The sequence below is a fragment of the Pogoniulus pusillus genome, chromosome 9 (genome assembly GCF_015220805.1).
Source record: "Pogoniulus pusillus isolate bPogPus1 chromosome 9, bPogPus1.pri, whole genome shotgun sequence".
Classification (NCBI taxonomy): Eukaryota; Metazoa; Chordata; class Aves; order Piciformes; family Lybiidae; genus Pogoniulus; species Pogoniulus pusillus.
The window spans coordinates 9,347,961-9,361,484 of NC_087272.1; the positions used below are offsets into that span (position 1 = coordinate 9,347,961).

Here is a 13,524-nt window from a genome sequence, read left to right on the forward strand (position 1 = left end):
TCCAGTTATTCAACTTTGATGTTGCTTAGAATAGTTGAAATGTTCCTTTGCTCTATGTGTTCTTAATGCAAATTATTTTCTGTTAGTGATAATGGAAATATGCCTGCATTATTTTTCCTATAGTTGCCATAATGGCTTTTATTTGCAGACAAATGTACAGACACTACTTGTGGGGGGAAAAAAGGAACCTCTGTTTTGTTTTTGTTTTGTTGTGTTTTAATAGTTCCTGAAGAATTTATGTATAATCCTCTGACGCGATCTTATGGAGAGCCTCACAAAAGGCCAGAGGTCCAAAATTCTACTGTGGAATTCATTGCTTCCTCTGACTACATGGTAAATAACACCTCAAAAGCAATGGCATGTGAATATAAATACATTTGAGATTAATGTTGAATACTGCTTCAGTGGTGTACATTAATTTTCCTGTGAAGATCCTTATAATACTGAAAATCCTTAAAATTCATACTTACCTAAAGTTTTGGTAAATGTAGCTATTCAGAGACTTGTACCAGTTACAGGCATTTGTAATGTCTGTAGTTCAATGTGTTGTAGCCTAGCTTGAGTCTTATGCAGTGTGGCTTCTGAGTTTCTCCCTCATTTTGAAGAGGTTATGAAAGACCAGTATTGAAATCACAGAATGTTAGAGATTGGAAGAGACTTCAAAAGATCCAACCCCCCTACCAGAGCAGCATCTCCTATATCACATCACACAGGAATATGTCCATGCAGGTTTTGAGTATCTCCAGATAGAATACGGGTTCAAATGTGAAGTTAGTAGTTACAAACAGTTCTAACTGGGAGTCAGCCTACAGTGGTGGGAATAAGGCCCTGTTCATAATGACATAATTAACAACAGCAAAAATAAATTGTTCTGTTGTCTTTGAATTGAAACACTGTGGCCAAGACTTTTGGCAGTGAGTAAGTGCAGCTTGTTAGATGGTTGGGAAGATGATAGAGGTGAAATATTTTAACCTAGCTTAATGAACTTCATTGTCCACATACTGAAAGAACAGTGTTTTGTTTAAGAATGAATTTCCTGTCTGGCATCAGAGTCATGTTTGAGCCAACTGTTGGGAGAGACTGAAATATCCAATTTCTGTTCTGAAATACAAAATCATATTGCAAATTGGAATTACTAGCCACAGAGTATTGTGTTTGTCTATCCACATGACTCTTGGTAAATCAGTTTTTTTTTTTATTGCATGTCTATGCCTTGCATTTTTTCTTAAGTGCTCTCTTTACCCAATTCCCTTGCTACTGACTATTCGTTTTTAACATTTCTTTAAATACGATTTTTGAACTTTAATTTTATGTCTTTACTTTGTAGCTTCGTCCTCCTCAGCCTGCGGTATATTTATTTGTTTTAGATGTGTCTCATAATGCAGTGGAGGCTGGATATTTGACAATAGTCTGCCAGTCATTGCTGGAAAACCTAGACAAGTAAGAATATCAATAATGTTTGCAAAATAGTTGATGTATTATTATGAACAGTACTAACCTACAGTTTTACAGGGCACTTGCACATACCGCTGAATCATTCTGTCCCTGAAGGACAAAAAGTGTGTTGTCTGAGACTCTGAAATCTGTTTTGAAAAATAAAACAATAATCATAGAATCATAGAATCAACCAGGTTGGAAGAGACCTCCAAGATCATCCAGTCCAACCTAGCACCCAGCCCTATCCAGTCAACTAGACCATGGCACTAAGTGCCTCATCCAGTCTTTTCTTGAAGACCCCCAGGGACGGTGCCTCCACCACCTCCCTGGGCAGCCCATTCCAATGGGAAATCACTCTCTCTGTGAAGAACTTCTTCCTAATATCCAGCCTATACCTACCCTGGCACAACTTGAGACTGTGTCCCCTTGTTCTAATCAAAACACCCAACTCATAAAGCCAAACCAAGTGCAGGAAATTGGCTGCAACTTGTGCTGAAATGGCTGAAACTACTGCCGTGAGACTGCCTGGGTGAATTGTAATGTCAGCTAGTGGATTTTTAAGTCACTCTTACCTGTGCCACTTTCTCTCTCCTCATTTCTGCACTAGAACATCATGTATGTGGTTGTCAGTGCCAGTTTTTTGAGTGAAGGCTAATAAACTGCATTGTGTCCATAACTTGAAAATGGATTTGCATCCTGTGGAGGCCTCACTCTGAAAGCTGTTGCCTAAAGGATTTTTCTTAGGAAAACTTGATTTTAATTTCTGATCAAGACATCTACATGTTCATTAAAACTTTTTACATGTGTTTATCGATTTAGTCTTTGTTCAGGTCTCAATAGATGCTTTGTCAACAGATTCTCAGAAGCATGCTGAATTGCATTAGGAAAACTCATAAAATCCTATGCCAAATCAGTGACTCCAGTTAATTTATATTCCCAGCTAGCAAAACCAGTATTTGCCTCTGTTGCTTTTGCTTGCCATCACTGTTTTCAACATTTGCCCTTTTTTTGTGTGTGTTTTATCCATAATCATTGTTTAGTTTTTCTTTCTGTATTTTGTTGCATGGAAGCATGGTCCAGATGAGAAATAAATTGTGTTGTAGAGGTATTGGATTTTGGTTTAGAGCTCTAAGTACTCTTGTTAACTACATTAGTAAATGGGGAATTTGAGCTGTGGAAGAACAGAAGGTTCTTTTTTCTGCTGTAGAGCTAACTGAGAAGGCTGCCTTCTTTCCTGTGTCAATGTAACGTTTAAATGAAACTGTGCCCTCCCTCAGAACAAAACATCAATACATTAGTGAGTGCTTATCTGTAACAGTCTAGTGAATTGTATCATTATACCAGCTTTTCAGAATTTCCTGTGGAAATCCTGCTTGTATTCAAGTTTTGGACTTCCTTTCTTTCCTTCTCCCTTCACCCCTGTATACCTGAGCTGAACTTCTGTCAACATCAGCAGTAGCTCTTTCTGTGTGTGTGTATGTGTCTTGAGAGAGAAATCTAGGACTTAATAATTTTGTTTTTAATGCTTCAGGCTTCCAGGAGACTCGAGAACAAGAATAGGGTTCATAACATTTGACAGCACTGTTCAGTTCTACAACTTGCAGGAAGGTTTATCCCAGCCTCAGATGCTGATTGTCTCAGATATTGATGGTAAGTTATAAGAAAATTGAAACTAAATTTTTGAGAAGCTACTTTCTTCTTTTTTTTTCCCTCAGAAGAGTTAGTAGACTATCTCAAATGTTCTATTACTAGGTCAATTTTGTTGAATGTATAGGAGATGTATTTTCAAAGTATCTTAGACAAACTAGAGTGTAGGTGGTATTTAAAAAGTCAGACTCAGATGCTAATTTTGCTTTGAATAAAGCAAGCTTTGTATAGACTGCGTTCTTCTCTTGAGTACAGTCTAGATTATTTCATGGTATGTATAGCAGTAGGCAGTGAAAGGTTTTATTCTACTTTAATGTTATTTTTGTCATTAATAAAATGCTTTTTTTTTTCTGTTCTCCCTACAGATATTTTCCTACCCACACCAGATAGTTTACTTGTAAATCTCCATGAAAGCAAAGAGGTATGATAGCTCAAAATACATCACTAAATAAAAGAATTACTTAGCAAAATAGAGTTCTTTTTCAACTTTGAATTCAAACCTCTTTTCAGAATACATAATTCCAGTACTCCTTTTTAATTACAGAAATATTGCATGTAGTTTGATTTATGCATCATAGCTTTTAAGATTATGATTTTGTTTTCCTCAGCATGTTGAAATGAAGCTGTAAAATAGTTGGCACTAATTGTCCCACTTGAGTTATGACAATAAAGCTTTCTAGGAACAGCAGAATTATCTCAGACTTGCAAAAATCTCTTCAATCTCCATCTTTCCTGCAGCTGATCAAAGATCTCTTGAATGCATTACCAAATATGTTCACCAATACAAGAGAAACTCACAGTGCATTGGGCCCTGCTCTTCAGGCTGCATTTAAACTCATGTCCCCGACGGGTGGTCGAATATCTGTATTTCAAACTCAGCTGCCATCTTTGGGAGCAGGACTTTTGCACTCCAGAGAAGATCCCAATCAAAGGTCAAGCACAAAGGTATAAAAACTCTTTTTAATATTAATCTCATAGGGACTGATGATATTTTTCTGACTTGTATAGATCTGCAGGTTAACTCGAGTCTTTTATATAACATCACCAGATTTTTACCACTCCATTTCTGTGTTTGCACATTTAAGGTCACTAGTTCATACACGTGTGTATTACTGCTTCAAAGTGCTCATGCTGTCCCTATGCCTTTTGGTCCGTGGCTTTTCTTTGCAAGCAGAAGAAGCTGCAGGTCTCAGACTCAGTTAATGCTAGCCTGGATTTTGAACCAAAGCATGGATATATTAATTTGTAGACCTAAAACATGATTTCTTATTCTTTTATTACCTTGTTTAGAGTATCCAGGAAGTATTAAGTACTTGCAAGAATGTTTTATTGATATGAGGATATAAACTTTCTTGCAAGTGGAGTCTTAAATATAAATATAAACTGTAAATAAAGCATAAGGAGAACAGTTTCTCAGCTGTAAATTACTGCTTAAAGGAATCTTCCTTATGATATTCTGCTACTGAATACTATGCATGAAGTCTTAAGTGAGCACAATCATTGTCTTAATACTTTTCTTTCCTGTATGATTTTTTCACCAAAGGTGGTCCAGCATCTTGGTCCAGCAACGGATTTTTATAAGAAGTTGGCACTGGACTGCTCAGGCCAGCAGACTGCTGTGGACTTATTTCTTTTAAGTTCTCAATATTCTGATCTAGCTTCACTGGGTAAGGAGTACCTAATTTTATGCATTCGCTCTTTCCACGCTGTTCTCTTCAGAAGCACAAGCTACTCAAGAGTTCTTAAATCTCTTTGCACTTGTGTAAATGCAGCTCATGTTGCAAAGGGATTGACTTTGAAGTTGATAGAATTAAAGAACTGGATTGATGGTATCAGACAATTTATTCTGGGATTTCACAGTTTTAATAAAAGACTTTCCTGCTGAAGAGCAGGAAACATTCACATGGCAATGAATTAAAGTTTAATCACAGGGGGTCTCACCTTCAGCATTAAACCAGGATTGGTCTCTACACACACTCGTTTAATGGTGTAGAGACAAAACTATTTCTGCATGTGCTGCTGTCCTAGCTGCCACGGATAACATGCTTATTGAAGCATATTGTTGGATCATTATGTAGTGAGGGGACTCATCACTGTCCTCAGTGGCCCGAGTCTGAGCCAGTTCTCTGTCTTACAGATATGGGTCATATCAAGAAAAAGATTAATGTAGATGTGACTTGCAAAAGGCTGAACACAACTTTTGTCCTGACTGCCTTTTACCTCTGAACTGTATCTTTTCCTCCTTTACAGCTTGTATGTCCAAGTATTCTGCTGGATGCATCTATTACTATCCATCTTTCCATCATAGCCATAATCCTGCTCAGGCTGAAAAATTGCAAAAAGACCTTAAAAGATACCTTACAAGAAAAATTGGATTTGAAGCAGTGATGCGCATAAGATGTACAAAAGGTTTGTTTTCAGTACCACTTTTCATGGCAAAATTAGCATTAGACGTGTTGACTACCATTTGGAATGTGCTCAGGCTTCAGGAACATTACAATCTCACTGAAGATGCATAGAGTTGTCTGGTCTGTGTGTGTTATGTTAGCTCACTTTGAGTTGATGTATACTTTAAGGGTGTACGTAATTCAGTTTGAAGTGTCCAAAATGGAGTGCTGTGAAGTCATGCTGAAACACCTCTTGATTAATATTCTGTGCAATAGTCAGAGAGCTATTTTTGCTGTTTTGTTAAACGTAGCTTCAGGAGTGTGTGGTTGAATTATTGGTAGGAGTTTTTTCATGATGTTTTAACCTCACCCTGGATTATTTCATCTGCTTTCAGGCCTTTCAATACACACTTTTCACGGGAATTTCTTTGTACGATCTACTGACTTATTGTCCCTTGCCAATGTCAACCCTGATGCTGGATTTGCAGTACAAATGTCCATCGAGGAAAGTCTGACTGACACATCTTTGGTTTGTTTCCAAACAGCTCTCCTGTATACCTCCAGCAAAGGTAAATAAACTGAAATTAATTGGCCACTGGGCTTTTTGTTTGTTTTTCTAACGTAATCTTTATATAACTAGTTCCACAGCCTTTTGTTACTCTCTATACCCTGAGAGAATCTTGCTAAACTACTGAGCCTATTTGGCAGTTACTGACTTACTTAAATTCTTGTAAATTCTGGTTTTTTGGGGGGAAATGTCCTTTATTTCCATCTTAGAGATCATCCAGCAAGATTCTTTTACTTTAAAGGCATGCTGCTGGCACAGGTGATAGAACATTTGTCACATGCTTTGACCTGAATCACAGACCGATGATGGATTAGAGTGGGTTGCTGGTACGTTGGGTGGGCATAAAGAGGAGCAGCCACTTTGTAACATAGAAGATGCCATAAAATTTGGAAATAATGTACTTCATTTGTAGGATCAAGCCACTTACTGTGGATGTTAGAAGCTAGTTTGTGTTAGGAACTTGTGGTGATTAAGTTGAATTCTTGAGAGTGATGCATGATTTCAACAGGTTAGGAGACAAGAATGGGAGAGAGCAGTTTCCTAACTGATGTTTGTACAGAATGAGTGCATCTTAGATGAGAGGAGACATAAATTCAGGCATTACAGTCTATATCTTTAGGAGATGCTGCATAATGATTTCTACTTCTATTAGGTGAACGTCGAATTCGAGTGCACACACTTTGCCTGCCTGTAGTAAGTTCTCTGGCTGATGTGTATGCAGGAGCGGATGTACAAGCAGTTGTATGCCTCTTAGCAAACATGGGTGAGTACAGGCCAGGCAGATTGGATTATCTTGTTGGATGTTCTTTTGACAGCTGTTTCAATGAACTAATCAATGAAACTTGAGTGTTGCAGAAAAAGGTTGGAATGGAGCATGCTGAACCCTGAGAACAGAAAAGATGACAAAATCCAAGTTACATCGAACTATGAACTGAAATATTCCGTAGTCTGAGTGTTTAGTTGACTTCCAGCCTTTTAAAAGGAGCCTTAAATTGTTCTCTGGAGTTAGTTAAAGGATCACAACACACTGAGATCAAAACTCAATTTTGTGTTATCATGGTTGCTATCTCCAACATTAGCATACTACAATTGCTTAGAGTGAGTCAGTTCAGTGAGTTGCTTGAGAGTAAAAGGAACTTCAGACAAAAATTAATCCAAGATGTGAAATACTTTTCTGTGCTTCTATGCTGTTGTTGCTGAGTTTAGGATTCTTAATTAGTCCCTACTTGTGTGTCATAAGTAGCTGTTTGACTCATTTCTGCCATTGTGTGTATGGCCGTGTGTGGGCTGTTGTGTATTAGTAGTCAAATAAGTTAGAAGAAATTATGAGACAGTTTCAAGGCTTTGCTCGACAGGGTGCTGGGCCGGTTCGTGTAAACTAGATTCTTAGCCTGAAAGGTTGGACTAGATGATCATCGAAGTAATTTTCAACCTGATAACCTGTGAATCTATAAAAAAAAAACCCAAAGTTACTTCTGTACCTGGTCTTAAATATACATTCAGTCCAGCAGATGGCTGCCTCCAACCAAAGGAGCTGTGGCCCTTTCTCAGCAGAGGTAGATGACGCTTCACTTACACTAATCAGAATTATGCCGCTGAAATAAGGGGGAAAAAATTCTGATGGGGAGGAAAAAAATAGTACTGCAGCTCTGAGGTGGGACAGCAAAGAGTTTTATTGATAGCTAAGTTGTTTATATAAGGTTTGAGATAGGATTTATATTTAGTCTCAAGCATATACCAGAACTTTGAACACTTTATTTAATTCTCCAAAAGTAGGAACCAGGAAGTGGAGATCAGTCACACTGTATTTTTTTAGGCATCATGACAGTGAATTTCTTTATGGGCACATGTGTGGGCATCATGACAGTGAGCTTCTGTTAAGAGCACATGTGTGGGTTTAAAAAAAAAAAGAAATCATAATGTATCACCCAAAAGCACAACTAATATCTTGGAAATTCCAGGGAATGAGTGACAACCAACTCTGGTAACTTCTTGTTTCCTTCTAAACCAACAGCTGTGGATCGCTCAGTATCATCTAGTCTTGCAGATGCAAGAGATGCCTTAGTTAATGCTGTGGTAGACTCTCTGGCAGCATACATGTCAACAGCCTCAAATCTGCAGCAATCCATGCTGATAGCACCAAATTCCCTCAAGCTGTTTCCACTGTATATTTTGGCCCTTCTCAAACAGGTATGTGTAATCCAGCAGATTGATGTTTGTTGGTTCGTTCTTTAGCTCTAGGTAATGCAACGTCTTCAAAATGGGAGCAGCTAGGTTTAGATTAGGCATTAGGAAAAATTAAGATTTCCCAAAGAAATCATAGAGGCTCCAGTCTCAGAAATGTTCAAAGCCAGGTTGCTTGGGGCCTTGAGCAACCTGGTCTGCTAGGAGGTGTCCTTGCCATAGCAGAGGTTTGGAACTAAGTGATCTTTATGGTCTCTTCCAACCAAAACCATTCTGTGATAATTAACATGAATAAACCTTTATGTAAATTGATTGTAAGTAATCCAATCAGGACTTAATTATTTGACTTAGTGATTACTTCAGTCTCTAATATACTGATTAATTCTTTGGTACTTGTATAAGTAGTGCAGTTGGCAGGGAAATGCCAGACCATTTCTTGTTAAAAGGATCCATGTAAAAGAAAGAAGAATGGCTGAGGAAAAGAAGTTGGTTAGGGTTGTGGGATTTTTATTACTTTTGTTAGTAATAAAAAAGCCTGGGATGTAGAGGAATCAAAACCAAAATGTTTGTAGAAGGAAGGACATGGAACTGATGGTGCAGATCCAGAAGACCAGGAAGATGATCAGGGGGCTGGAACACTTCTGCTATGAGGATGGGCTGAGGGAGCTAATGTTGTTCAGTCTGGGGGAGAGGAGGCTTCGGGGAGACCTAATAGCAGCCTTCCAAGTACCTGAAGGGGGCTACAAGAAGGCTGGAAAGGAATTGTTTATGAAGGCCTGAAGTGATAGGATGAGGAGCAATGATTTGAAATTAGAGAAGGGCAGGTTTAGATTGGATGTTAGGAACAGATTTTGCACCATAAGAGTGGTAGAACACTGCAACAGGTTGCCCAGAGAGATAGTTGAGGCCCTGGAGATATTCAAGGTCAGGCTCAGCAAGGCTCTGGGCAACCTGATCTAGTAGAGGATGTCCCTGCTGACTGCAGCAGGGTTGGACTGTGTGACCTTTGGAGGTCCCTTCCAACCCAAACCATTTGATGAGTCTGTGAACTTTGACTACAAGAACAGTCTGTGTTGAATCAAAATACGGTGCTTTCTTGATTGTCTTGCTTCTCACAGTGATCCTTTATTGGTTGCTTCTAAAGACAATCTGAAAAAATCCACTAGGAACAAGAGTTAAAGAATAAATTTTATGTTGCAATAGCCCAGTTCCTGCTGTAAAACATGGAAGTGTATTTCTCTTCTACAACTTGTGCTTAACGTTTGTAATGAATATAAAATCAGATTTAATCTTATCCACAGAGGTATCTTTAATTCAGCTAGGTTCATGTCTTCCTGTGATACCATGCCTCAGTGAGCTTCGTAAGGTCAATAACATTTATCAAGAATGAAAATGAGAAATTCTGGCCCAATCATAACAATTTTACACATATTTGTGGGAAATATATTCTTTTCTTTTGTTCTTCATCAGTAAGTAGCAAGAATGGTATGTGTCTTAAGATACATTCTGTTGAAGTTGATTTTAAGTTCCTGTTGTATCCCACTAAGATTTACAAAAGCTTTGTTGTCTTTCCTTAACACTTTCAAATAATCTGGAATGCATAGATTAGATGTAGTATAAAATAGAGGATCAATTTAAGTATTTCTACAACTAACTGAAAGGAAGATGAAGAGAGATGGGTGGTGGTTTCTACTCCCCAGTAGCAGGTGATAGGAAGAGAGAAAAAAGGCCTCAAATTGCACCACGGGAGATTTAGGTTGGGCATGAAATGGAATTTCTTGATCAAAAGGGTTCTCCAAGGCTTGAACAGGCTACTACAGGGAGGCGGCTGAGTCTCCACCCCAGGAGGTGGCTGAGTCTCCACCCCTGGGAGTGTTTTCAGAGAGATAGAGATGCAATGCTGAGGGGCAATGGTTTAGCACCAGGCTTGGTAGAGTTGGATAATGGTTGGACTCAATGATCTTGAAGGTCTTTTCCAAGCAAAAGGGTTCTATCAGTCAGAGTAACAACACTGTTCTCTTACAGAAAGCATTTCGAACAGGCACGAGTACACGCTTGGATGATCGCGTCTATGCAATGTGCCAGATGAAGAGCCAGCCTCTTGTCCATTTGATGAAAATGATACATCCCAACTTATACAGAATAGACAAATTGATTGATGAGGTATTGCACAAACCCTGTTTGATAACATTTTTTTGTTTTATTGGTCTGTTAAACCTAACGTTGAGCTAGATAATGTTGGACTCAACGGTCTTAAAGGCCTTTCCCAAAGAAAACAATGCTATGGTCTTAGGAACGCTTCTGGAATTCTGGCATCTATAGCATGAGAAATGTTACATTGCACATGAACTTGTGCTGTTCTTTTTTAGTTAATAAACTAGTCATTAGGTTAAGTGACAATCTACAGCTCTCTGATGTATGTAATCACTTTAGGCTAAACGTGGTGTTTTGTTTTATGAGACTCCTCAAAAGGTTGCTAGACATTAACAATGGTTTCTCTTGTGTTATTTTACCTTGAAAAGATAGGAAAAGGATTTGTTTCTACTCCAATGTTTTGGGTTTTGTTACAGAGTACAATACATGTAAATGACAGAGTCGTTCCTCAGCCACCTCTTCAGAAGTTGTCTGCAGAGAAGCTGACAAGAGAAGGAGCTTTTCTTATGGATTGTGGTTCAGTAAGTTACTGATTTCACACATTCTTGTTTGGGTGTTTTTGTGGTGTTTTGTTGTGTTCAAAATAAAGCCATTCATGATGTATTAATAAAAGCAGTCAACCCTGAACAGTAACAGTGTGGTGAGTTAGCGTTCCAGACAGCCTGGCAGTAGTTTGAACTCCAGTGAAAGGCTTTCATGATTTCCTCAGAGTACCTGTGAGATTACATTAAGGCTTCAGAGGTTAGTTTTTTCCCATACTTAACTGATCAGAACATGCCAAGAGGTATGTTGTTTCTTCATGATGTGTGGTTTTGGGTTTTTTTCCCTGTAAATAATGGATTTTTTGTTTTCCAGATCTTCTCTTAGTGGTTAGAGAGAATGTAAAACATACAAGGGACATACTCATTGGTGTGGGAACCATCTAAGTACAAATAGAAGTGGGTTTGTGATTTGTGGCTTGTGTGACATAAGGATTGGAAGAGTGCACTTGCAGGGAGTGAACAATATCTATAGATACAGTTCAAGGCATTTGTAGGTACACACTTAACTGGATAAATCATTATACTACTCAGGGCAGTCTAGGAAGTGCTAAAGCACTTGTATGAACTTCCACTTGTGTGAGGTCAGGAGCTCCAAGTGAATGTCACACTTGCTTCTGTTTCCAGATACCTGGCGTAATTACTCTAACTTGTTTTGATAACTGATCCTGCTCTGGGAGGGCATTTGCACTCAGAACTCCAGATATCTTTTCCACCTTCTACCATTCTGTCATGCTTTACTATGACTTGCTTAGACTGGGATTTCAGTGCATAGTAACTGGCACAGTGGTGTGATTTCATACTATTTCAGTTTTTCATTTCAGGAGGTAGCATGGGAAGTTACTCCATTGATTGTCCCAATATTGATGTGTCCTGGATCCTCCCTTTACATTCTATTTACTTGGATTTTTTATGATTTAATCCAAATGCTACCAATAGATTAATAAGTAAACCTAACAAATAATGACTAGAGAGATGTACATCTGTGTATATATACATATTTGGGTGTGCATATATAGAAGGTGTATGTACATAAGAATGATACCTGAATTGCAGCTGGAGTTCTCAAGAGATTCATTTGCGTGCAAGCTATTTTTTTGGTGTTACTCCAATTACATCATCTCTTGTCTTTTCCACTAAAATGTATGCAAGGACTTTCCTAAAACCAATTCTGACATCTCCCAGGTTTTCTACATTTGGATTGGAAAAAACTGTGATAACAACTTCATCAAAGATGTCCTTGGATACCCAAATTATGCATCAGTGCCGCAGAAAATGGTAGGCGTTTTAATGAGCTATTCTCGATAGTGCCTGCATTTGGAACCTATATTTAAGCTATTTCTTCTGCATTTTCAGGTTTTAATTATGTAACTCTGAATGAGGTATTTTTTTATTGGGTGCCTTTTAACCCCTTGCCAGCTTCCTAAAAGACAGAAAGTGTCAAATGCTTTCAAGGAAAGAATGTAAACGTAAATTTCAACATTGATGGAATGCCAAAAATCATACTCTGTGGTGTTACTGGTGTCCAGAAAAGTGCAACAAAGCTGGTGAAAGGCCTGGAGCACAAACCCTATGAGGAGAGGCTGAGGGAGCTGGGGTTGTTTAGCCTGGAGAAGAGGAGGCTCAGGGGGGACCACACTGCTCTCTACAACTGCCTGAAGGGACATTGTAGCCAGGTGGGAGGGTGGCCTCTTCTGCCAGGCAACCAGCAACAGAACAAGGGGACACAGTCTCAAGTTGTGCCGGGGAAAGTATAGGCTGGGTGTTAGGAGGAAGTTGTTGTCAGAGAGAGTGATTGGCATTGGAATGGGCTGCCCAGGGAAGTGGTGGAATCGCCATCCCCGCAGGTCTTCAAGCAAAGCCTGGCTGAGGCACTTAGTGCCATGGTCTAGTTGACTGGACAGGGCCGGGTACTAGGTTGGACTGGATGATCTTGGAGGTCTCTTCCAACCTGGTTGATTCTGTGATATTTTTGTGGAAATATGTGAGCTCACAAGAATAGGATGAAATTTGATACCATGAATACAAAACTGATCTATTCAGACATGTTAACTCTTTAGATGAGTTCTTTAACTAATATGGTTTTCAGAAGCTTTGTGTTCTCCTGGTGTAAGATACCAAGTCTGTGATATGATGTGATAGGCCTGAAAGTAAAGGCCAAGAGTTAAGTTTTGCTTAGCTTCCAAGTCTTGATTTAATGTTAAAAAGAAACATCAAAGACCCCTGCATGTGTGTTTTCATAGAGAGATTTTTGTTATAACCTGTGTCCATAGTCTGTCTCCTGCCTGAAATGGAGCAGCAGTAATAAAGAATACCCCTCTTCTCTAGGTAGTGATTCCAAAATGTCAACAAATGGTGTGTAAGAATGGACCCTTTTAAGACACCAGGAAATGTCATAATCAAATGGTTGTATTCAGATAGTACCAAAGATGTGTTAGCCCTTGTGGAAGCACATAGGAATGCATTTTCTGCTTGTAAAGCTTACCTAGTATGAAGAGAAAAAATAAGTGGCAAGTGATAATTATAAGAACAGATTTAAGAGTGGTGAGGTTTAAGACTCCTATAAAACTGGATTGCTTGTTCAGAGCTTTTATTTTGCTTGTATTAG

At 38.7% G+C, this 13,524-nt stretch overlaps 1 protein-coding gene across 3 annotated transcripts in view; it reads left to right on the top strand.

Annotated features, from left to right (window-relative positions):
* SEC24B (SEC24 homolog B, COPII coat complex component) overlaps positions 1–13,524 on the top strand; it is a 47,099-nt gene that overhangs the window by 29,487 nt on the left and 4,088 nt on the right. For all 3 annotated transcript variants that reach the window (XM_064148479.1, XM_064148478.1, XM_064148481.1), the window contains 13 exons: positions 224–333; positions 1,328–1,440; positions 2,969–3,087; positions 3,450–3,505; positions 3,823–4,029; positions 4,628–4,751; positions 5,335–5,493; positions 5,867–6,040; positions 6,692–6,802; positions 8,054–8,229; positions 10,249–10,386; positions 10,794–10,898; positions 12,102–12,194. In XM_064148479.1, the coding sequence (XP_064004549.1) occupies positions 224–333; positions 1,328–1,440; positions 2,969–3,087; positions 3,450–3,505; positions 3,823–4,029; positions 4,628–4,751; positions 5,335–5,493; positions 5,867–6,040; positions 6,692–6,802; positions 8,054–8,229; positions 10,249–10,386; positions 10,794–10,898; positions 12,102–12,194 (1,685 nt within the window). The remainder of the gene's footprint in view (positions 1–223; positions 334–1,327; positions 1,441–2,968; positions 3,088–3,449; positions 3,506–3,822; positions 4,030–4,627; positions 4,752–5,334; positions 5,494–5,866; positions 6,041–6,691; positions 6,803–8,053; positions 8,230–10,248; positions 10,387–10,793; positions 10,899–12,101; positions 12,195–13,524) is intronic.